Source organism: Tetrao urogallus (genome assembly GCF_951394365.1).
Source record: "Tetrao urogallus genome assembly, chromosome: Z".
Taxonomy (NCBI): domain Eukaryota; kingdom Metazoa; phylum Chordata; class Aves; order Galliformes; family Phasianidae; genus Tetrao; species Tetrao urogallus.
The window spans coordinates 41565561-41591676 of NC_136816.1; the positions used below are offsets into that span (position 1 = coordinate 41565561).

The 26116-nt window shown below is 35.7% G+C and overlaps 1 protein-coding gene across 2 annotated transcripts in view; it reads right to left on the minus strand.

Annotated features, from left to right (window-relative positions):
• DENND4C (DENN domain containing 4C) overlaps positions 1-26116 on the minus strand; it is a gene marked incomplete at both ends in the record, with an annotated part of 76024 nt that overhangs the window by 45601 nt on the left and 4307 nt on the right. Inside the window, 3 exons of one of the 2 annotated variants that reach the window (XM_079548908.1) lie at positions 521-590; positions 1400-1652; positions 8967-9284. In XM_079548908.1, coding sequence (XP_079405034.1) covers positions 521-590; positions 1400-1652; positions 8967-9284 — 641 coding nt within the window. Of the gene's footprint in view, positions 1-520; positions 591-1399; positions 1653-8966; positions 9285-26116 lie in introns of those variants that run through there. The other variant, XM_079548909.1, reaches the window with a different exon arrangement.

Genomic DNA, 26116 nt, shown 5'->3' on the forward strand with positions numbered 1-26116 from the left:
AGAGTATTTGTCACCCTCCTTTACTATGAAATAAGAGAATAGTTGTAAAACTCAATGAAACGAACACATTTAACTTGCAAATTCATTGAAAGATGTTGATCTGCTATGAAACGTTAAAGGAAATACAAATAAAGCTGACTGGAATTCTCAATTACTCCTACTCCATCACCACCAACACAACACAAAATATGAATTCATTCATTACACATGCAATGCTTGCTATGCTGTCCATTTAAAGTCCCAAGCTACCTACTCTGTCATGATATAAACAGAATTAATACAGAACAGTGTTGTTTCTATGAAGGCTTCCCTCCCCCATTCCTATGGGAAAAACTGAGGTGAGCAGAGAAGGCATTTAAAGGAGGCGATTTCAACTGACATGCTCATTTGTGGAAGACAATTACAACAGATAACACTTAAGCTTTTGGAATTTTTTATTTTTATTTTTTATTCATATTTCAGAAGGAATCTGAATCCTTCTGCTAATGCATTGAGACAGTCTGCTTTTGAAATTACTTACCAGCTTTGTATGCTATAGAGTTAGAAGCCGGCACAGACTTCTTATAACAAAGGTATACGCTGGAGCCCCACTGAAAGGCACAAAATTCATGGTAAGAACCAATAAAGATGACAATAGGCAAGAAATGAAGTATAAGCATTTGAATATACTCCCACTTACAAACAGATCAGAAACAAAGTATTACAGAACAAACATTCTGTTTGGCTGCTGAGTGTATTTTACTCATTGAATGAAGAATTTGCCCTTTTCTCATTTTTAGAGATTGCGTATTTGCATAAAATAACCATACCACCACACTATTCTTTGAGTTATCACCACGTTAGAACACAGAAATGTGAAGCAGGTAACTTTCAGCTTTCACACACACAATTTTCTTGGTTACTTAAAGGCAGACTCATCAACAGTGGTAAAATTCTAAACAAGATCGTTAGAAGCTTTAAATGTACTACTATAAACTGACTACTTACATTGGGGTTTTTTGTTGTTTTTTGGGGGTTTTTTTGTCGTTTGTCTACCATTTGAGGAAAAAAATTGCATACTGCAGCCAGAGAAAACTAAACACAAAACTGACTAAATAAATATGAAGCGACTGAAAAATAAAAGTGTAAGCAGTAACTAACATTCTTACGTATCAATAGAAATAACATAGTAAGAAATTTCTTTTAACGGAAAAGGAAAAAAAAAATCAGAATAATAAATTCTACAAAACTGTTCATACACATAAAGAAAGAAAGAATTATGCAACCATAGAACATCAGCTGAACAAGTGCCAAGAAGAATCCAAGAGCTACCTCTTTTGTGTTTGCTTTCTTTTTTCTCTTACTTCATTTGCAATTAAAAAAAAAAAAAAAAAAAAACTTAAAACATCTAAATACTCACCATACCACAATTTAAATTCTTATCAACTTTGCAGAATGTATGAGGAGGAGTTTCTCCTTTGCTGGTAACAATAACACAGATATCTGTCACTGCCAATGAATTCTGAGGTCGTATTGAAGGAGCCCTTCGATATGTGATAAAGATCCGTTGAGAAGAAGCTGAACTATTGTTAACATTAGCACAACGACCATAAGGAGTAGCTTGAACCACTTCACAGCCTGAAATGATACGTTCCTTCCCTTCATATAGAACCCTGCAGACAGGAAGGAAACAAAAATATTGCATGCATTCAGGTACACACAAAACTACATAGGCAAATGTAAGAACTAATAGACAGTAGCATCTGTCTCACACAGTACATCTGAGTACTTCTTAAAAACTATTCCTGCTAAAAGATTGTGTAGACAGTAAGTGATACAGAAGTCTGCTTCCTATGGGACAAAAAAAAAAAAAAGAAAAAAAACCAAAACAATAATGGTTTATATTCATAGTTTGGTTAGAATTTCCAAGGCTATAACAAAAATAAATAAACAAACAAATAGCAGGCACATGCACACCAAAAAAAATGCCCAACGCCACAGAGAAGAAAAAAAATAATATATAATAACTGGAGCTGACTGTATTCCTAGAAAGCAGAATATATCTCCTAAACACCCATACTGACGCCTTCAAACAGTATCTGGATCTTTTTTAGCCAGATCAATAGCTTATATTGCTGTACTCTTACATAAATGAGATAAAACTTCGTACTTCTGTCCTTTCTAAACTTGCAGCCCTTGAGATCTGACCATGACAGGAAACACTGGAAGTCAAACTACACATCCATGTGTACTTTTAAACATCCAGACATTAAGACAAGCTCAGTGTTCCACACTTTACTCCAAACAGTGATGACTTTGTTCTCTACAGTATCTACGGACTACCTGACATATTCAAACAGTTTTTCATGTTAAAATTTAGGAGAAATGTAACGAAACTGCAGTGGATGTTTTTTAGTTTTCAAAGATTCAACCAACAGTTTTCCCACAGGAACGCAGGCATCTTTAACGGTCCTAAAGTTAAATGGTCCTAAACGTTTGACAGGCTACTAGCAAGTATTAGTTGAAAGCTCTAGGTAGTCAGATATATAAGCTAAAAAAGTTCTTTTTACAGATACAATAATTTTCTGAACTACCAAAATAACATACCTTTTAAAACTCTTTCAAGACTGTGACCACCTTTAAAGCAGGATGCATATAGATGCATTTATACATATGCATACATAAATATTACTGTTTATTCAGATTCCACATAACAAAACATCCTGTCATAGTACTGAGGACATATGAGAACTATAATACTGTAATTCTTAACCAAAACAAAGAGATCAAACAAGTTGCTAGTCATTAACCTGCAATACAAATCTATTCGGCTATCTCATGGGAGACAACATGATCACCTTCAATAATTCTTTAAGATGTAAAGAGTTGGCTCAACACACTTTTGTTACATTTAATTTAAGGTGTAACCCTGGATTAAAAAAGAGCATACCAAAAGTATTTGCGAGCTGCATCACTTTTAAAACAGTACTCCACTAGAAGATGTATCTAAAGAGAATATTAACAGATCAGTCTCAATGGAAGTTTCAGTTACATTTTATTTCAATTTAATGCATTTCTGTTAGAGCACAACTTAAAGTTATCCCAAAAACAGCTGCCAGCTGACATCTTTTGAGATGGAAGATCAAATTAATTAGACAACTCTGGCAGTTCAATGTAAAAGGTTTACACAGAATCACCAAGGTTTGAACTGACCTCTAAGATAATTTAGTCCAACCCTCCACCTACCATTAATAATCCCCCAGTAAGCTGTGTCCTTCAGTACGACACCTAAATGTTTCTTGAACAACTCCAGGGATGCTGACTCAACCAATTCCCTGGGCAGCCCATTCCAGTGCCAGACCACTCTTTCAGAGAATAAATTCTTCCTAATATCTAATCTGAACCTCCCCTGTTGCAATTAAGGCTATTTCCTCTAGTGCTACCACTAGTTGAATGGGAGAAGAGGTCAACCCTCACCTCACCACAACTTCCCCCAAGGTATTGTGTAGGATCTGTAAGGTCTCCTTTGAGCCTCCTCTTTTCCAGACTGAACGCTCACTTTCCCCAGCCACTCCTCGTAAGATTTGTGCTCCAGACCCCTCGGCAGTTTCAGTACCCTTCTCTGAACACGCTCCAGGACCTCTATGACTTTCTTATAGCGAGGGACACAAAACTGAACACAGTACTCGAGGTGTGGCCTTATCAGAGCTGAGCACAGGGAAATGATGATTTTCCTGATCCTGCTGGTAGCACTATTTCTGCTAAAAGCCAGGATGCCATTGACTTCCTTGGCCACCTGGGTACATTGCTGGCTCACGTTCAGCTGAGAGTCAACCAACACCCCCAGGTGTACTTCTTTCACACAGTCTTCCATCCACTCTGCCCCAAGCCTGTAGCACTGCCCAGGGCTGTTGTGGCCAAAGTGCAAGACCTGGCACTTGGTCTTGTTGAATTTATTGAACTTGATGTGTACAAATGCTTCTAGAATAAAAGAGGCTGACCAATTTTCAGGACTGCAACAGTGGAATCACTTCTCCCATAAACAAGAGAAAAAATGAAAGCTGTCCTCAAATTCCAACTATTTTTCTGTCCTTTAGAGTCCTTACGCAAAATAACTCTTTACAACAATTCTTATCTCATTTAAGATAAAGCAGAACACAAATATTATAGAATGAAAATACACTACAATGGGAGTCAGAATTAGGGTCAAGCAGAGGGAAAAGAGTTACCTTCTCTTTCTACTGCCATCATTATTACTATTTATCTAAACATGTAAATGTACTTTATTATTCTGGGATGTTCCAGATGCTCTATTGCAGTTGTCACACTAGCAGGTTTTAAGGAACAATGGAAGATGCTGGCTAGTGAGATAATCCTCCATTTTATTTTAAGCTCCCTGAAACTTGAGTTCACACCTCTAATAAAGAAAAGTATTAGCCCAATCAATTAATGCAAACTTTCAGAAAATAGTTACGCAGAATGAGATGCATTCTTGACACAGAAGCTCTAACCAAACTAAAGCTTCCAATTTAATTAAGAAATTTAGCATTTTTTTACATATATTTATTTGCACTAGTTACCAAACTTAAGCATTACTCAGTAACGCAAAAACTCTGCATAAGAAAAGAAATTTAGGACTCTGTTTGATCTCTTCTACAGAAAGTGTTACAAAGATCAAAATCACTTACACTTAAACGCATTTCTCTGTCAAGTTTTCCTTCATCTAAGAAACCAGTTCTGGAATTCTCCTCTATTCCTAACAACTGAAATCCAGTGAGAAGAAAACCACAAAACAGCTTGGGATGGAAGGGACCTCAAAGGTCATCAAATCCCAACTGCCGTGTTACAGGCAGGATTGGCAGCTACTAGATCAAGCACTACATAAGATTGCCCAGGGCCCCACTGAACCCGGAATTAAACACCTCCAGGGATGGGGCATCCACAGCCTCTCTGGGCAACCTGCTTCAGCAGCTCAGCACTCTCAGTAAAAAACTTCCCCTGACATGCAATCTAAATCTCCTCTCCTTTAGTATAAAAACATTTCCCTTTGTCCTACAACTATCCGTCTGTTCCTAGGTTCTAGCCTCTTCCAGGCTAAACAAGCCCAGATCCTTCATCCTGCCTTCATAGGACTGGTCATCTTCATGGCCCTCCTCTGGACCCCTTCCAAAAACTCCACATTCCTTCCATGCTGGAGGCTCCTCACAAAGGTGGAACAGAGGGGACAATCAACCTCCCTCACCAAAGAGATCTTATTTCAATGTATTGCTGCACCTAAATGGAAACAAACCTCAAATCTCTGTTCTTGCTGACTTTTGGAATGTCAAGAAAAATATTTGGGAAGAAAGGAACAGAATGACTAGTAGCTGAATTATTTACCAATGCACACACTTAAAGAACTGAATTTTAAAACTATACCAAAGAAAAAGACCTTACAGATCGTTGCCTTAGTACCAAATCTTTATTCTTCCAACTAAAAACAATCACAGTTGCAACAGTTAGACGACTGGCAGACTATGTGAAAGTGAGCAGCTATAGTAGGAAGTCACTAGCAGCTTACAGACCCTACAGCTTAAGAACCAGGAGAAGAATAGGAAGGGCTGACAATGGGATGGAAACAGGATAGAAGGCACAAAAAGACAGAACACAAGGAAGATGACAAAGAAACAGCAGAACAACGCTTCCACTTTGCACATTCCTCCAAGCGGCATTTCTTTAATCCTTTTCCCTAAATATATATATAAATCTTTCAGGACTACTATACACATACACACATGCACACATATACAAACATGTATATACACACACATATACAATGCTTATTTGAATGCTCAGGTGGCAATATAAGTAAAAATATTCGTCATTTTAAAACATACAAATGAATAGGTTTACAACTTGAAATTGTGTATTTGCTGCATAATGCTACAAATGTAAGTAACTTCCTTAGATGTAATTATAGTTGGTTTTTTATGGAGAGTTATCTCATGTAAGTTAATTTTATTTTGTTTTATAAATAAAATTATATAAAATTATAAATAAAATTATAAATAAAATTTATAAAAAAATAAATAAAAAACCTCTCTTATAGTAGTATATCTTACATTACAAAGTTGTTTGTTTATACATTGAAACAATACCCAGCTATGGATTTAACCCTTTTGAGGAGATAGTCTTCCTCTACTAAGTCTATTTAGTGGGTCAGCTGATTCAAAGGACAATTAAAGCTAAAACATTCCTTCATACATAACTTCCAACTAAAAAAAAATCAGAATAAATTAGCCTTCAGAGAGTATATTTGACCTAAAATACATCTCTTGTCCAAATTCCACTTTTATTTGAACACACTGAAATTCACAAAGTAGATTGCTCAAACCATCTCTTGAACACAGTTTTGCAAAAAAGCAGGAGCAGCAATGGAAAACATTCATATGCACCACTGCTCAGAGAGAAAAGCCTGCCACTACTTATTAAGTGTGACAGCCTTATTAGATCTGTGTGTAACAAAGTACAGAATAAAAAGCTACTTGCCAAATACCAATAAAAAGAATAGATCTACCCGGAAAGCTCATAGTAGACAGATATTCCTCTATTTTGCTTGTCAACTGATAATTAAAAACCGATCCAAGCACTCGAGTTCCAAAAGTTGAAGGGACATGAAAATAAACACATACTAGCAGAGTCCCTTCCACAGAAGCATAGGATGAAGGCTGGTGGTTTAGATATCACTTCCCGCAATTTTCCTCTGCAAATTTTTCCTCCTGCTGAAAGTTAGTGGAGTTTCTCACATAACTCAGTCACAAACTGCAGTTCTACACATCACAACAGTTATCCTGCAGTTTCAGGCACACATACAGAAAACAACTATTTTAAAATCACAGTTTCACTGAAGAACAATAAGACATAGTTTAGATAGCTAGGATTTACTAAAATTTGAATACATAAGGCTACGTAACTTGTACTATGTTCATCAGATCACAGATCTTATCACATAACTCACTTTGTTACCAACATTTCACTACTAGCTTTTTCCCCCAAACTCAACTCTACTCATCAGCTAGCATTCACAAACTCTTAAGTCCAAAGAGTATGTAGTCATTGCGCCTGACTTGCTTAAGCATATAAATGACATTAACTACACTTATCACTGACAAAGACATGTGATTTTACTTCACTCTTCATTGCTTATTTACTAAATGAGGAAAAGCAAACATATTTATTGGATTACCACCATTGTTGCAGTGACCCCCCCCAATTTCCCATTTTCTTTTGCTCCACTAGTTCTGTATTCCTAGTAATTCTACAACGTCCTTACCAGAAGAACAAAGAAACAGTGCTATATGGAGCAATTTGGACAGTATTGCAGTGCTGCACGAGTTGTTATAGATGGAGCATTTCCTCAAGATGGTAGTAGCACAAAATTATTACACTCATCACCTCAAAACTCTGGGGGGGATTTTTTATCATACACCTTAAAATTTGAAACTCAGAATCCTGTAAGTACTAAAATTAGTTCAGAGATTCCACACTCCCTTTCATTTATTCGGCAACAAATTTACAGCATTCATGATTCCCAGACACACAGATGGTTCAGTTCTACTCTGCTGTTGGTTTTTTTTTTTCCTCTATAGCTTAACACTCTAAATTATCACATATTTTCATATACAGATAAACTAATTTGATAAAGCCACAAACATGTTAATCTTCAACAAACATTCTACATTTATTAAGCTATATGCTTGCGAAATTGTTTAGAGCCACAGATGCTCCCAATTTTATTTTGTCATCATATTGCAGCAGCAAAATGCAGCCAAGAACACATGTAAGATAACACAGAAACTGAGGACTTCTCAAGAAAAAGAGGTACAGAAACGTCACAGAGATCTACCTCACTGCAAGTAAAGATTTTAGAGCTAAGAATTAACAAATGTTGCAGTTAAAATATTTAATTTGTATTGTAGAGACTGAAACTGAAAAAGACAGCACTCATCTGTGCAACTTCTGAGCTCATTTTAGAAGTAAGCCTAGTATTTTAAAAATTTTTGGAGATCAGCAGTAATTTTTCCATTCTGAAAGTCAGCACTGATTAAAGTTAACTGACTTAAAACAAGTTATGGTTTGGACTTCAGGGGAAAAAAACCTTTGCATTTCTGGAAGATGAAAAAGGCTTGAGTTATTTAAGTGTATACTTAAAAATTATCACATGTAATCAAGAGAAAATGAATAATTTCAGGAACCATGCAAATGTCATAGACACCATGATGCTCTAATACAGTACAATATACTAAAGGCTTACAATTACCGTACTAGTAAACCTGTAGAAATCTATACTTCGGGCAAAAATAGAAAAGTTTTTTTGTTTTGGAGATACAAGCCTGAATAGAGTTGTCAACAAACTATATCAAGTGTTTGCAGCTGATTATGTCAGAACTCACAAGCACCCTTGTAAAATCTCTCACCTCTTTCTAACGCAGGCTTCAAGACACTTGGACAAGTAGTTAAATTTAGATCTTTTGTTTCACTGTACTTCAATTTTCAAGCGATATCTTTCACTCTAAAGTGAGCTAAAAGCGAATTCTCATAGCAGTATTAATTTCTTTAGTTATCACTTCCAAGTGATTTCACATATTTAGATATTACATTTCTGTGTTTGTACAATTCTATATGTATACCTTGATTTTATAATATTATCTTACCTTTCATAAAGCCTGCAGCAGAGAACTTTATTTCTCCTATTTGACTTGCTCCACATTTAGGTATATATGTAATCTCAAGTTATAACTTTCTCATTCCTTTCAAAAAGACAAGTTCACTAGAAGACTGAAAACTTATTTCAGAATAAAAATGCTACACAGATACATGAAACAAGTAATAAATATTCCAAACTATATGCTTCCGTTATCTTTTGCATATCTGTTTTCAGCATCACCAGTGAAGAGCAGGATTTTATCATCACTACAGGAGGAATTAAATAGTCACAAATATCTCACCCGATGTCAGTAAGAGGTGGTTTGTCTCGGCCTCTCTTGTAGCAGAGAAAAAGTTCAGGACTCTTAAGACTTCCATAGTTTAGATTGGCTTGGAGGGCTGTAGGGGTGGCTTCTACACAGGTGTACCCCTCTGGGACAGTTTCACCAGCTGATTTAATTATCACAGCAATGTCAGTGATTGGAGCCTTCGGACCGCTTTCATGACGGCTTATTTCTTGGTCCAAGAGGTTTGAAGCATCTGTATCAGTCAGTCCTGCCACTACAAAATAGTCAGCCACCCGTGGGCCTTTGTCTTCTATCATGGTTATGAAAGTACTCCTAAGGAAAATGAAGAGAAATAAATCAAACACACTGCATTCAAAATAAACCTTTTCCTAAACAGCTGTCAAGCTATCACCATTTAAAATATTTCAGAAAATTAAGCAAATAAAAAAAATTCTATACAGTCTTCAGAGAATTCAATAAAATTCTAGGAAAACTCCAGAAGAAAAAAAAAAAAACAACTCAGAAAGATAGGCAGGCAATTACATTCCAGTTCTAGTGCTGTAACAGAAGTGTTTTAGCACAAGGAAGTTTAAGTGAGATATAGAGGTCAAAGTTCCTAACACAGCAGCTGCACAAAAAAATTGCTTGGCATTAGCTATTAGATCATTCAAGCTCTTCACAGGCCATAAATAAAAGCAGGTACCCCCTAACTAAAATGATCTGTATTTTTCTGGCATCATTTACTAAGTAATTTGTCTACAGAATCATACTTACTTTTTTTCCTCTCAGAAGAGAGAACAATTTAAACTATTTGCTCACTAGTTTATCATCTGCATGTTTCACCCATTTTGTTCCGTATGTTAGGCCTAATAGCAGGCACACATTCAGCATTGACACATTCAGCAGGCAACTTTAACATTTGGAAATAATTTACGGAAATCACATATCCAAGCCCATGTTTCATCAGCTGATTAGGCTGTATATATCACTGTTCAGCTGCACATTCTAGATCTGGAAAGATTTGTTCTCCAAATTCTCAGCATGTTCGTTTAACATCTGATTTTAAAACAGTGGAATGCATTTTTTTTAATGAGCAAAACTATCTGGCAGACTACACTTCTATATCGCAAGTACAATTTCAAGTATCAGTTTTCATGAAATACCTATCCCTCTCAAAGCTGATGGAGAAATATTTAAGAACGATCCAGAAGTCCCTTATAATCTCTACAATCTCTTCTGTGCATAAGAGCACCAAAATTGAGAAATGTCTCATATTTACAAGATCCTCATTGCCACTGTAATTGCACAGACACTAACATGCACTAACAGAAAGGTGGCCTGGGAGTATATGCCTATTTTGCCTCCTTTCTCCAGTTTAGTTCAATTCTGTCAGATGTTCTGTCCTCAGATCTCTTGAAGAACAAGAAAACGACCTCAATGCCATATCTGCTTGTGAAGCTTCTGAGTGACTTTCAACTTCACAACTCACTGCAGCTCATCCTCCTTACTGTCATAAACAGCATTAAACTAGTGATCAAACTCTTTGCAGGTACATAAGTCATCATGAAATGCACAGGCTAATGGCTTCAGGTTGACCTCATATAAATTAGTGCTTCCATTAAAAAGACGCTCCTCATACTGTTACTACTCATTCCCACCTCACTTTTGACCAGAAACAGAATCTATGCAATTACGAAATCAACTGGAAGAAGAATTGCTCTGGCTGAATGTTAACCTGGCAAGGACTGTCTAGTGTTCAACCAAAGTAATTATGCGGTGACTCTATCTCAGCAGAAAAGCAGCAGCTTTCAGCAGCTGCACTGCCTTGCACTGGATTAATCATAAAACCGCAATTCTAAAATGTTTCAGTTTACCTAAAAGTAAAATAAAATAAAGAATAAATTAAAAAAAAAAGAGAAAGGAAAAACTTCTCCCTTAAAAAAAAAAAAAAAAAAAAAAAAAAAGTCCTGAGCCAAAATGGCTGGCATGGCTCTTCTAAAGTCAAATTTCTTGTTAAAATTATCCAGTCTTTTACTACTCCCTACAAGTTGTCATGTCTCAACATCATGTTCTTTCAATGTTAAGAGTTAAAACACTTACACATAGAGAAGGAAATAAAACAGTAACAGTATACAAAGCTAAAAAGCTCACAACAGTTTCTATTTTTGACCACAGTTGTAGTAACAGAAATTGCACTAATGTTATTTAAAATTGAGTAATGTGGGTTTCCTTAGTAAACAGAAGAAATTAATTGAAAAGGACTTGGAAAAATTAAATACTAAAACATGAAAGGTTAGAATGGAAATTATGAGAATCCTTTCCCAAATTTTTCCAGTGGGAATCAATGAAACTGTAGCAATTTTTTGCTAAGGAGCATACAAATACAGCTACGATTTTACACTTTTTTCTTAGCTATGGTTATGATTTATTTCATAGCAAATCAGTGTAATGTGGAAGGCAGAAGTCAGAGTCACCTGACAATTCAGCTGAGACTTGGCACACAAGCTTCATACGTCAGCACAACATTTAGGAAATTTTTTTTAAGTGTTCCAAAGTTCCTTTCTCCAAAATTAAAAGATTTCACGTAAGCACTACAACTCAGTTATTTGAGAATATGTTTTCCCATTTCACAAAGATTTAAAGCAAAATGGCTTCTCAAGAGAGATCTTAGTTTTATAGCTCTTCCTAAGCCACAGCTATCTCAACAATGTATGGGCATCTTCTGTATTGCAACACTTTATAGATATAAGTGCAGACTAAGCTACAAATTAACAGCCATCAAAATAGAAACAGATCTTCAGACTTCAGTTACCCTAAGGATGTTTTGCCTTCTGAACTGCAGTGAAAAAAAAAAAAACAAAAACCAAAGAAGTGCAACTTGTAGGGCTTCAAGATGAAAAATGCCATTTCCCACTCTTTTTGTAATACCTCGTAAAGAATTAGCAAACATGCTACTCTTAGTACCCTTATCTGAGTGTCACTGGACACATAAATTATCTATGATCCACACCACAGAAAGGAACACTCCACTTAAGCCAAAGGCCACGCTCAGCAAAAAACACAAAGAGAGAAAAGCACATTTTTTTTTTCACTGCTCAAAGCCAGAAATACAGCCCACATTAGCTTTAACTTTCTAAAAAAGACAACAGTTTTTCTAACAACTGGAATGTAACTTTTATGGTGCTTCCATAATGTTATATCTAAAATATAAAAAGTCAGCTATCAGCTTCATGTGAAACATAGCCTTTCTTAAGGGGAGATTTCATAGTAGAATTGTTTTTGGAGAAAGGTTTCTCACTAAGACACTATTATGAAAAAATGCTAAATTATTAGAAATAGCTTCAGTGTTTACTGACAGCACCCCGAGCCTTCAGTTACAAGCTTCTTTCCACACAACTACACTGCAACTCTCTCAATTTACAGTTAGCTATAACTGCAACATGAGTCATTCTTGTGAAATAAAAGAAAATTGTGAGAGCAAAATACAATCAGCCACAAAGAAGTGAAGATGAAGAAGTACTGCATTTGCATTTTATTTCATAGCTGTACTGCTTTTATTATACACTTTAAAGCTTTTCAATTCCAAAATTTAGATGAAGTCCTCAGCCTTCATTTTACACAGATTACCAGATCTGAAGACTTCTATTCTTTAGATATATACACATACATGTTAAAAAAAAAAAATAAAATAAAAAAAAAAAAAAAGGAGTTCTCCTCTGTATTACTTACAAAAAAAGGGAAAAGGAGACAACTCTTAACTTCAACATGCCATAATCTGAGTAACAGTAAATACTCATCTTAACCGTGTTGGATGCAGAACTGCTTTTCCAAGATCCTTCTGCAGAGAATTCATTTATGACATAATCTGCTTTACTGCTATGCCCACTACTTGCAGTCAAGGAACATTTGCTTGTAACAGAGGTGTGAGATGTATTCACCCTGCCAAAAGTTTAGATAATCTCATTTATTTTCGAAAACAACATACTAATAGAAGATTCTCGGAAATGATGCTAGGAGGGGCATTACACAGGGAAGCTTTTATCTAAAAAGATTTTGAAGTATTTCAGAAAGCATTTAAAATACACTCTGGACAGCCACACAACAAGATCCAAGCTCACACCAAACAACGTTGTGCAGAGCAGTTGCAGAGCCAACTCGGGAAACAGAAGCAACACAAACACATAAACCTAACATTGGTTTTTAAAACTCCAAATAGAACTTCTTCAATTATCTTATCTCCAGGATGAAACACTACAGCTGTAACACATTGCCCCAACATCAAATGAGCCAATTGTGCTGAATCAAAACTGCTTCAGTGTTTTGTTACCTGTCTTTAGAGTATAGTTTAGATCTGCTCAAAAAGAGTGATGGAGAAAATAAAATTTGTCCACTACTTCCCAGGAACTTTCATCTTAGTAGAGACTAGAGACCCTTTTTCTAGAAGAGTGTTTTTCATCAATGAAGTGACAAAACTTACAATGTACTCCATGATATCTGTCTTTGAAAAGGTGATAAAATGATCTAATTCAAAGCACAGGCCACCCTTAGTTCTAAAACATCAGTTTTCAATTATTCTCTTAAATTTGATTGGTAACCTAGCATAAGTCCAGGAACAACAACAACAGAACAGGAGAATGTGCTTTTGGACAAGCAGACTTAAACAAGATAAATCAGTACTTTACTTGACACTAGTAAAGAGAAGCTATCCTTCGAAATCTGTGTGTATGCACTCCTTTGGGAGTAATAATATCTACCCATGCAGTATAGTTGTCCTCTGCTCGTGTACAGGCAAATCCTTCACTAATTGTTTCTTCCAACTTCCAGAAATAACTGGCACAAATGTTGGCTATCAACAGGCAAAGACTAAAATGAAACCACGCCAAGAGTGTGTGTGTGGATGTAAAAGGTTTGTTCAGTTAACATCTAACTGAAATGATTATCTTACATCTTCTCAGAAAGTTAGTAAAGTCTCAGTAGGACAACTAGCATACCCCCCAACACACAAAAAAATCAAGTTGGTTGTAAAAGCCCCTTATTTACTCATCTTTGAATACACCACTGACCACATAGAAAACTTAATACAGACTAACATCCTCAAACTGAATTTTCTAAGTTTTTCCTAAGCCTATATTGCACACCGGGAAAAAAATACATGAAAGTAAGCTAAACTTTTTTTTTTTAATATAAAGAATTATCCATTAGGAAGAACTGAAATCAAAACAGTAGAAAGCTAACATTTAATAGAAAACAGTTTTAGATACAAAACATATGCAAATCTTCATGCAAAAGAAGAAATCCATTTTACTTCTTAGCATAGTGTGATTTCATTATGAACAGCAACAACTTCCTGAAAAAGCAGAAGGCTTGCAAGATAGACAGACTCTTTCTTTACACCGGTCACCTTTTCTTCACTACCTATAAGAACACAAAGAATTGAAATATTCTTGACCCTGAATGACAAAAATAAAGCCTATTTTCATTGTAATTCAAATCCAGAAATCTAATTAATTGAAAATACTGAAAACATGGTCACAGAACTGAAATTTTAAAGGTATTTCTGCATGTGATAAATGATTAATGCATGAATTAGCAAACAATTAAATTTACTTCAACCTTCTTCCAGACAGTGATGGTACCAAAGACATTTGTGTGGAAACAATCTACTACTTACAAACTGTTTGTGTGCAAGCATACTGCATGCACAATGACCAAGTTATATAAAGACGGCATACTTTCCTCAAAACAGAAAATATTTTTATAACAAGGCTAGTAAGGAATTAAGTTTCACTCCAGACTCAAGAATAATCTCATCACTTTTTGTGCACTGTGTCTGAAAGATCTATTTTGCAATCAGCCAACCAGCAGCCAGCTTAAGATCTTTAAGCAAAGCAGATACTGAGCACAACTCAAGAGTCCTAACAAACACGAAGTTTTGCAAATGAGTCATACTTCACTACTGTCAGCAAATGAGATAGAAGAAAAACGTACCTCCACTCTATCCTCTTGATTTATTCCTAAAATAAGCTATCCTAAAGACCAGGGAAGACAGTGAATTCACTAAATTAGCTTAAAAAACAAAGATTCTACTGGACAAGATAACTTGTCAGGAGGTCATACGCAACACTTGGGAAATTTGCTGGCTAAAATACAAGTAAGACAGAAGCATTACTTTGCTTTTTCAGCCACTGCATGAAGCAAAACTTCACTGACCAAAAAGGGATAATCATAAACAACCAACTCCACAATACAGAACTTAGTAAGCTATTCAAACAAGTCTTTATACTTACCATTTCTTCACTGTTTCCAGTGAACTAAGGAGAAGAGGGGAAAAAAAACCCTGAAAATTCAAAAAGAAAAGTTCCCTTCTGTGGTGCAGAGGGGGAAGATATCTGCATCTTTTTCTCTATTCACACTGGCTTTTCTTTCATCTTGTTCAAGAGTAAATGGTATTATTGGTTATAGAATGGGAAGAACAATTTATTTTCCCTTTGTGAAAAAGAATCTTCATTACGCTTGTTAAGAAATCTTAACTTTTTACCACTGCAAACAGTGCAGCATTCTTTTAATGAGTCACTTTGGAAACATCCCTGAATCACATTAGAAGCACTACTTAGCAAACAAAAGTCAAAGAGTTTAATATATGTAACTAGCAAGACAACTTACTTCTTGAACTAGTAACAGCTAAACTAAAATTCAAAACAGAAAGAAGGTAAAACAAGATTTGTAATTGCCTTTCATGAAGCTAAATATACAATTGGCAAAGCACAGCAAAGAGATAAAGCTAGGCTGCACTAGTCCTTCAGCTTGCACCTCCTCTTCCTTCTGCACACATCTCAAATACCAAAGTCTCTATGTGATCTCTTGCAGCAGTTGTAAAGATGAAAACACGACAAAATTTGTGCAAAGAAGTTAACTGCATTGACTAAAAAAACCCCAATTTTTGCAAATATTAGTGATATTAAATCACAACAAGGCATTTTAGTTACTATGAACAGGAGAAAGCAGAACCTTAAGGCCTGAGCTCAGTACATTTGATCACTAGTGAGGGTACTGACACCTAAGAGCTTAGGTTGTTAGTTTAAAAAAAAAAAAAAAGAAAGAAAAATCAAACTGAAAAACAATCGCGATGAAGCTGCTATCTCTCATGAAGTTTGTACTGATACAATTAGTACAATATTTTTACAACTCCACAGTAGTGGAATTGCATCAACAACATAACATTGAACAAACAATAGTACTTTCTTCAGGCTGCATTCTACCCTACTTGCATTCCACACCCATAGTAAGGAAGGTAGTTCTCAATACTAACTGTATTCAAGAAAAGAGAAGCTCTCATTCTAAGTGCCTTCAATTCTGTATTTATTTAACGAGATCTTAATACATGAAAGCTAATAATCAAAGTTACTTTGAAAAGTAACAAAGAACACAATAATGGAGTCAGCAACCAAAGTTTGTTTTAGACTTCTCTAAAACATGCAAAATGCAGATTTGATTGCACCACACAGATGCACCCTCACAGGATTAAGCATAACTGGCACAAATAATCACCAGTAGAGAGTCACCAGTAATTTAAGAACCAAAATGCAAAGGACGATGCACGCAGGGTTCCCAAAGAGCTTGCACTCCAGTCATTTGTTCCATTTCAACGCATCTTTGCTAACACTGCTCACATCTTTATGCTTGTCCATATACTGCCAGTACTAAGCAAGCCCCTCTGTGCTCAGGTAAGTATGCAGCTCCTACCTATTCATTTCAATTTGGTGTGTGTGCAACAGCTGAAATTGGGCATTCACATGACCTGTGGACAATTTAAGACTATTACAGAATGGAACATTAAAAACTCATTCAACAATGTTGAACATGTTCAGATTAACAGTTTATTAGTCCCATACAATCTGCAACAAGAGAAGAAGAACCCCTAGATGTGCATTTAAAGACTTTCTTTTTTAGAATGCATATTATAATGTCAAACTAGAAAATGAAACAGTCACTCAACTAAATCACAAGATCATTCAAAAACAGAGTTAAGAAAACAACTTCATAGACATGCAATGCCCACCTGTCCTAACACGGCCAGCTGTGGAACAAGAATGGTTGGATGTCACTTGTGACTGGGTCTGAACACGCACATATGCAAATATGGGACTATTCCTTCATTAAGTTTTCAAGTGAACATTTCAGAATGTAATGGCTGTGTAACTACGAGGGTTACAAAACACAAGCTGACTATTTCATAGTTGTCTATATTTCCAGAAAAACAAATCTGAGGACAAAGTAAGAGATAAACACCATGTCAATTACTTAAATGAAGTATTCTTCCAGTATGTTTTGTCGTTTTGTTTTTTCTTCTTTTTTTTTAATTTTTTTTTTCTTTTTTTAAATCACCTAGTTGAACTTCATCCAGAAAACAAGTTCTGTCAAGGTTTTATAGTACAAATAACCTCAGGTGAAAAACTGCTATGTAAGTAAGGGCACCACATCTTGGAATACAACTAGGTGAAACAGCTGCCTTCCCCCCATCCCCAAGAAACAGTCAGGTGTCTTAGTTCTGCAAACTGAATATTTGAGAATAAAAACATTTTTGCTTTAAGCTTCTGGAATACCGAAAAATAAACAACTTCATGAAATACGAAAACCCAGCACCAAATAAGAAGACATACTTTAAACCCAAAGACCAAAGGCTAAATAAAATACCACAGCTAGAACATTTAATATAAAAAGATATATAAAGATATATAAAGATATCAATAGTTCTTTAAAGCTTGACTAGGGCAGACATTTGGTATCTCTGAGGATTTATTACTGAGATTTTCCATGAGCATCAGTAACAAATGCTCAGCAAATAATTGGAAACAGCCTCTCTTCTATGCCAACGTAGCTTTTCTTTCCAGATTCAAACTGTGGGCTTTTAAATGACACAGCAGTGTGATTCATATTATAAAGGAGTGGTGATGAAATTAATCTAGTTTTGTAAATCCACTACTGTAGTAAGTGATAATTACCTACCAATAATTAACTAGTTTTGCAAGACATATACAAAAATATATAATTGATCTCTATTGCCCTGAATTTTCCTTGTATTTCGTTGTCCTGCCTTATGTGCAATTCCCTGGGTTGCTTAAACAAAAAAATAATCAAAAGAAGAGAGGAAACTAGTCAAATTTTCAACTTTATATTTAATAAATTGAAATTATTCAGCAAAAAATTAAAGATAAGTTGAAAACATCACATTCTGTCTTAGGATGCAGAACTTAGTTGCTTTGTTTTGTTTTGTTTTTAAGGGTGTTAGCAAATCCAGTTACTGTTGCTGTAGAACAGTGAGTCAGTGACATTACAATGTAAATGCTTATATCAAACACAGAAAAAAAGCTTTCTGAATCAAAGTCTTGCAGTTACGGTTTAAACCTTTAAGAATTACAACTGACTGACAAAGTCACTAGGTTAATAGACCCTGTGACCCAAGATAGTCAGGACTATGAAGACGCCACTCAGAAATATCCTACTTGGAAAGAGAATTGGAGGCAGAGTAGAGGAATGGGCATGGTAAGAACTAAAACCTGCTCCAGGCTATATTTACCATACTGTACAGTTTTTTTGGGTTTTTTTTTTGGTGTTTTTTCTTTTTTTTTTAAACAGTAATTATGAACTGTCCAATAGTACAAAAATTGGAGCAGTTACAGACTATGAGGCCAAAATGCAAATTCTGAAGTGACCTTCAGAGACTGGAGGAACAGCAGCTGGAATCAATTGAAGACAAGTTTGGTACCAGTAAGTGAAGTTCTACATCCAAGGACAGAAAACAGAAATTGAAAATATGTCAGGATGGAAGAATGATGATCAGCAAGCAACTATACTCATTTAGTAAGCCAGTTTCACCAGGCTTTCAGTGACAAGAAGTAACCACTCCAGCCACTGGAAAAAAAAAAAAAAAGCAAAAAAAAAAAAAGCACACAAAGAAAACTAGTAATAAAAATATCAGAAGAACATTAATAATAAGAAAACTAGTAATAGTTTTCAGAGCAAAGGAAGTACATTATAAAGTGTACTTACTGCCCCAGTTGCAAGCTTTAAAGGTTAGCCATGCTCACTATTATGTAATGAGTGAAACATCTGCAGCCCTGGAAACATTCTTTGCTAGAGAACGCTTTCTGTAATTGGAAACTCTGTTGGAGCAAAGTCAAATATAGTAGCCTGAAACAAAAATAAAACAGTAAAGAAAAAGTCAAGAGACAATAGTCCAGCAGTTAAGTGCCATCTGGGAGCCCAAATCTCCTAGACTTTTTTTTTGTAGGATTTTTTGTGCTTTTTTTTTTTTTTTTTTTTTTTTTTTTCCTCCATGGTTTTTCTTTGCTGTTTTTTGAGCAGGTAGGGCTGGACAGTGTTTTGTGTGGAGAGGTCAAAAGGAGGGACAAAAAGATGTTCTATTTCAAATTCAGCTCAGAAGTTAACCAAGTAAACTAAAAAGTCTGATACTTGTTCTCTCTACTAAGAATTGAAAGTTATTAGAACCAACATTATTTTGCTAGAATCTCTAAAGACAGATTTGCCAGATCATACAATCATACTTTCATTTTGTTTCTGTTAGCTATTCATAATACAGAAAAGCACATGCTTCTTGAAAATCTCCTGATACCACAGGTCTAGAATACCCCTTTTGCTAATTTTGAGGAACTCTGTTTTACATCTTTTCATCTTTGTGTGTACAAACACAGCAGCAGACAGATTGTCACTCCCTATAGATCCCTCCATTGACAACTTTATCACAAGAAGCCTAAGTCGCTTCATCTACAATTTCAGAACTCCACAGCCTATACCCACCCCACTAAACACATTCCCAGTTATTGAGAGGATGACTCCCATTTTTATCCAGCTTATGACAGCAGCATCAGAACACTTGGTTTCATGTCAGCATTTTCATTCTCTCTCTGCTGCTTTTGAAGCTTGGCAGGAGCTTATTAACACTTCAGAAAGACTGTCTTTTAATCCTCTTGCCAATTTCTCATTAAGAAACACTCTTTTGCCAAGATGGCTTTAAAAAAGTCCAAACCACATGGTTGATAGCAGTTTGAATATTCATGGCTTTTGTTTTATGCTTCACCAATAAGGAGCCTAGAGGATGAGCTTTTTGTTCTTTACGCAGCACTAGCCTTTATCAAACTCTTAATCTGCAGCAGTTTTGCAATGAGGGTTTGTGCTAGCCCTTCTGCAGCAAATGCTCCAAGACCTTGCCTACATACTATTTCTGCATCTCCATTGCAGCAACCACTTCACAGATCACTTGCAGTGAAATTACTACAAACACAAATCAAACATAAATGCCTTAAAGTGGGTGCCTTCAGCTTTCAGAACTGCTTTCTGCATTGTCAACTGTTTAAGAAAAACCTTTACAGACAAAGAACAAAGAAATGGGTAACAGCAACCTCAGAAATTGCACTAACAGTCAACAATTGCCCCCCATATTTCTTTCTCCAAAAACAGAAATTATTGCTGAAATTTACACTGACAAAGATAACATTCATTCTAAGATAAGAATATTAACACTGTATATCCAATGTATATTTTCTTATTTATTTTATGCTGAACTGTTCAGTTACTTGTGAGGCAACAAGAAATATACATACTTTTTTTTTTTTTTTTTTTTTTTAAATCACAGAAGCTCATCAACAACACCAAGAAATCTTCTCCCCTCTTCTGAACTCCACAACGTATTTTAAAAACCTTGCATTTCCATCTCTTGAAAGCCTTAGTTACCTACCCCTGTTTCCTGCTGTGCTTACTTACAGCACTGAACATACATATGGGAGAACTAAATATCTGAATCCATTAAAGTCTGAATGTACGTGAAACGAGATCATTATGTGTACTCCCAAAGAAAACATTTTTGAAAGATCATGCATCATAAAGATACTACTTACACAGACAAATACATCAATAAACATTTTTCTCAAGCAACAAAAAGCTATTGAAGAATAGGAAGACTGAGATTTTGTGATGAAACACTATCATTCACCAGCTGGCAAGTAAATGTGAAGGCTGACCCATATTTAGACATTCCTTATAATTATCATCTAACAACCAAAATATCTCTGCTGTATTACTCAGCATTGGTGGAGTTCTCAGACAAAACATTTACTGTAAACTTGATTTTCTGGGAATAAATATACAGCCTTTAAATAGCAAAAGTGCTTAAGTATGTTCATTACAAAGAACATACCAGCTGAGCTAATAACACACAAAAAGCAGGGAAGAAACATTCGTGTTTAAAAGTTTCAGCCAATGTTGCTAACAGTGTCCAATATATCTAAAAATCTGACCAACTATCCCTTCGGAGAAACCAAAGCTAATCTATGATAGGACTTTGAAAACATTCTGAAGGCAAAGATGAGTACTGAATCCATAGTGCAAAGGAAACACAACGCATAAATCAGTATGGCTTTACTGCTTAAAACCATTGTGCTCTTCACATTATTGCTATTACCCTTTGTTACTATAAACGTCCATTTCTGTCAGAGTTTAACACATTCACTTCTGCGTATATTAACATACAATCATAGAGTATGTTGGGTTGGAAGGGACCCATAAGGATCATTGAGTCCAACTCCTTGATATGTATGTATATCAAGGAGAAGGGTGGGTACCTACTCCAATGTAAAATACTCTTAACAAATGTTTTTTGTTTAGTTGCAAACAATTTAGTATAATGAAAATAAATACGCCCTCTTAAAAATAAAAACAAACCTGTTTCGTTTCCTGAACTCTCTAAAAAAGTCAGACAATATTTCCCACATGACTCTCATCAGCACAGCCCCATCCCTCCACCTACACCCAGCTGCTATGGTGTATGCACACATAGAATATCACCATTCAGAGAGGACTGGAATTCACAATTTCTCACTCCACAAAAACAAACAAACAAACTACATCAGCTATCACAACCTCTTCCCAAGTACACCATGTTATAACATCTTCACTCTTCTCAATTGATAAAACTCCCCACTACAGTGATTTTAATGCTTCCCTTTCTTTTGAGATTTTTTTCCTTCCTTTGTCATTTCTTAACAGGGCTAGGGCAGCAACAACACTGAGTGCTGACAAAAAGAGCAGGGACACAAATAGAGTCATCTGCAGTAACTTTGTACTTATCACTCCAACAATTCAAAAGCAGGCGCTCTAACTCAGATGATCAACCCAGTCTTTGTCCCTTTGAGGAAAGTCAGCACACAAAACAGAGAGGTGACAAATCTTCAAGGACTAAAAAAAGCTGGGTAGGATAACTAAATGTTGACAGCAAAACCTAAAGAAACTTCTCCTCTGCAACTCAGAAGAGCTTTCTATTAGATTACATCCATTACCGCTGAACAAAATGCACTGCTGAATAACACCATAGTCTCTGCTTAAGAAAAAAAGAGGAAAAAAAAAAGGTATCAACTATAGATATAGTTGACAAATCACTAGAACACCACCTGCCAACTTTGCTGGAAGTATCGCAGGCCACATATCAAGCTTGGAAGGTATTTTACCTGTGCTATAAATGCCACAACGCTATAAAAGAATTTTCATTTCTCTCAAGCAAGCACTTGAGTTAAACACAAACTAAGGAGTTTTAAAAGGACACAACAGGCACTCAAGGCTCAAAGCACAATCTCTCTTCTCTGATTTGTGCGTCACCAGTTAGTGCAGCTAGGGAAGTATTTTAAAGTTAGAGGGCTTACCTTTAAGACCTTTTCCCCCTAACAGAATTGGTTCAATCAAGAAGATTAAAGACCAATGGTTTTGAAGTTAACAGTGTATGCTGTGTACATGCACTATGAATCTCACAAAGAAGAAAGCAGAAAAACTATAAAATGACTACAAGCAGCATTTGTTCTGTTTTCTTTAAATTAAACTGAAATGTCACATTACTCACTTCATTCACGGTGAATGAGTCATCATAACCCAAAGGAATTTAAGGCCTTCACATATAATTATCTTACATGACCAAGTATACAACAAAAGTTAGAAGCACAAAGGCAATGACACATACATCAGACTTAGAAAATGACACGCACGAGGCACATACAGTGATTTTGAAAGGCAATCTTTCTCTTTGACCTACTCATTCCTGCACAACCTATTCCTTCATTTACTAAGCATTACGTAGGCCTGGGTTGTTGGTTTTTTCGGTGTTTTTTTTTTTGGTTTTTTTTTTGTTTTGTTTTGTTTTTGTTTTTGTTTTTTACACAGAGGAGTTGCACTAGCTCAGCCAGGACTGAATAAAAAAAGTTATCTGCAAAGACACAAACGTATTATGGTATAAGCTTCAGTGTAGGTACAAAATCAAAACCTAATTTTTATTTGCAAAGTCTGTTTCTACTTACGACTTGTGATTTTCTTATATCAGTGGGGTTTCAAGTTTTAGTTCATTAATATACCAAACATTAGTGATTTTCTTCCTCTACATTATCCAGGGAACAAAGCAAACAGTTTTACATAGTAAGAATTACTACTTCAAGCTTAAGACACAAAAGGAAAAACAGACAGAACAGCAAAAAAAATCCTTAAAAACATGCATTCCCCAGTGCAGTGCATGATTTTAAGGTTGGAACACAGTCTAGTCTTTCACTGCTCAGTCTAACTGCAAGAACTCACTTCAGGGGTAAAGTTAACATTGTGCAGGCAATGTGCAGGCGATTGCTTTTTCTGGTTTTATCAGAACTTCAAGAAACCAATAATTTCCTTATTCAGGAAGATCTCCCTTGTTACGTCCTGCTTACACTTTGATATTCAGAACAGGAGGAAAAAAAAAAAAAAAAAAAAGAAACCACAATGAGGCATACTGCACCAGTAACATCTTCCAGTATTCTATCCCACACATTAACCCACCACATTTATACATCACAGTAGTTCAGGACTTAGAAAAATTCACACGAAAGTGACTTTACTCTTCCTCCTCATGCTAAATCCTAATTTTTATTTGTAGATATTTGTGGGAACTATTCAGAAAAAAAAATCTTGAGGTTTCAAATAGCTTTGCTAGGTTCCTACCTACAAGAACTGCAAAGAGGAGCTTCAAAGGCTAATACAGTGCAGCTACAGTGAGGCTTTTACTGGGAATTGCTCCCTATAAAGCTAAAACTAACTTCTGTAAGTATTCTTCTTTACGTCCTTACATCCTCAGTGGTTTCAGAAGCTTAACAGCTACAAGACATACATGTTTTACAACCGTTAAACATTTTTCAGGCTATCCATATCCTTGAAGGGATTTCCTTTGGCAAACACATGGCATACTTTTAATGATTTATGGAATCCTGCAAAAGACATTGTCTATGTTTTCAGATTAAAAACAAACAAACAAACAATCACAACTCAACAAATAAAAAACATCAGCACAGTAAAGTTCACATTATCTTCAAGCAGAACAATTTTCTGCTACGTAGATTTAGATAGCCAACATATTCTCATTAGGGTCATTCACTACTTAAAGCATAAGCAGAAGAACTCAAAGTGCAGAGAAAACAGTGAAAGTAGTGGTCTAAGTTATGCCCTAGTCTAGGCAAGCTGTTGCTATTACTTCCAAGGATGGCTGGTTGATCAAATAGTGAAAAACTGGACACACCTGTTTCCAGATTTTGCAATAGTCTCACGCAATGATTAAAAGTAACTGACCGAGTAACTTGTTGCTGTGACTCAGCAGTTTGCTTTATGTTTCCTTTCTATAACTTTCTCTGACACAGATACCTGTAGAAGTTTCAAGACTTAGATATCCAGCCATACTTCACCTTGATTTCTTGCTTTTCCTGAAATTAAGTGCTTTAACTTCTTCATTCTGTGCTTCCAGCTAACTGTTCTCAAGCTGTAGTTCTCTTTCTCCCATTTTCAACCACATTTTCGTGTCCTCTTAACGCAGTAAGACGCAGTGTATGCATTACAGAGATGAGGCAAGAGGATATCTTACTTGAAGACTTCTACCTATATCAGGTTTCTTATCTTGGTAAGAGTCCAGTTTCTTTCCCAAGGAATAACAAAGAAGGTTAGAGCCATGCTATGTGACACCAAGAATAGCATCACTAGGTTGCCCTAGAGGGGAAAAAAGAAAAGTTTTGCTTTCACCAGTAACACAATGCCTCAACACAAAAGACTTGCAAAGGGGAAGAGGAGCACTAAAGAATGCATCAGTGGCTGGACTTCAGCTCAAGCATTACTGATCAAAGTCTGTAATTAATTAGAAAGACAAAAGCTAACATTGAAATGGGCAGGTTCAGGAGAAAGCAAAAACATGAAGTCCTTTGCCTCTCTACTGAAAAACCATGAAGTTTTGTAGAAGAGTTGCAATTCGTTCAGAACTAGAAAACACTTTCATTTCAAAAGGAAGAAAGCTTCAGCTATCTTGGAGACTCATAATTGTAAACTCAGCTTTTGCTGCCAGAGCTGAACAGCTTAATTTGCAAGTCAATTCCTGATTTACACTATTTTTTAACATCTTTTAAACAGAAAACACACACACACACACACACACACAAAAAAACAAAAACAAACAAAAAAAAAAAAAAACAAAAAAACCCCAAACAAACAAACAAAGGGTCTTGGTTGATGCTTTAAATGCATCAACTCTCTTCAGAATTCTTTTAGAGTAAAGAAAAGGAGCTGTAACTTACAAAATGACGATGAAAAGAATGAGGCAGCGCTGCCTCATTATATTTAACTGAACCAAAATAAATGACACATTTAATGACACACAAGCCAACTTTGGACATGAAAGTGTAGGTATATTTTTACTTTCTCTGTATCAACAATCCTGCAATCCTCAGTTCGCCACTATTAAGAAAGTGAAAACTAAGTCACATGGATAAACAAATAACATCACTACAATATTTGCTATCCTGAAAACTGTTTTCAGGTTTCCTGCATGCCAATGCTAAGAGTAAACACCAGGACCCCAGATATACCCTTAAGAATCTGTAAGCAAAAACAAAGAAATACAGTGAGACTGTATTAACTAAGACCCAGCCTTCTGCTCCATTTCACTTTGGAATAGTATAGCCCAGTATAAATGTACTCCTAAAACTTTAAAATAAGTAAGTTTACATGCATACTTTTTATGACAGATGTTGTCAAAGGAGTTGCTGGAAACAGACACATTTCACCAGAAACTATTTTGTAGTCCAAAACCAGTCCTGAACTAACCT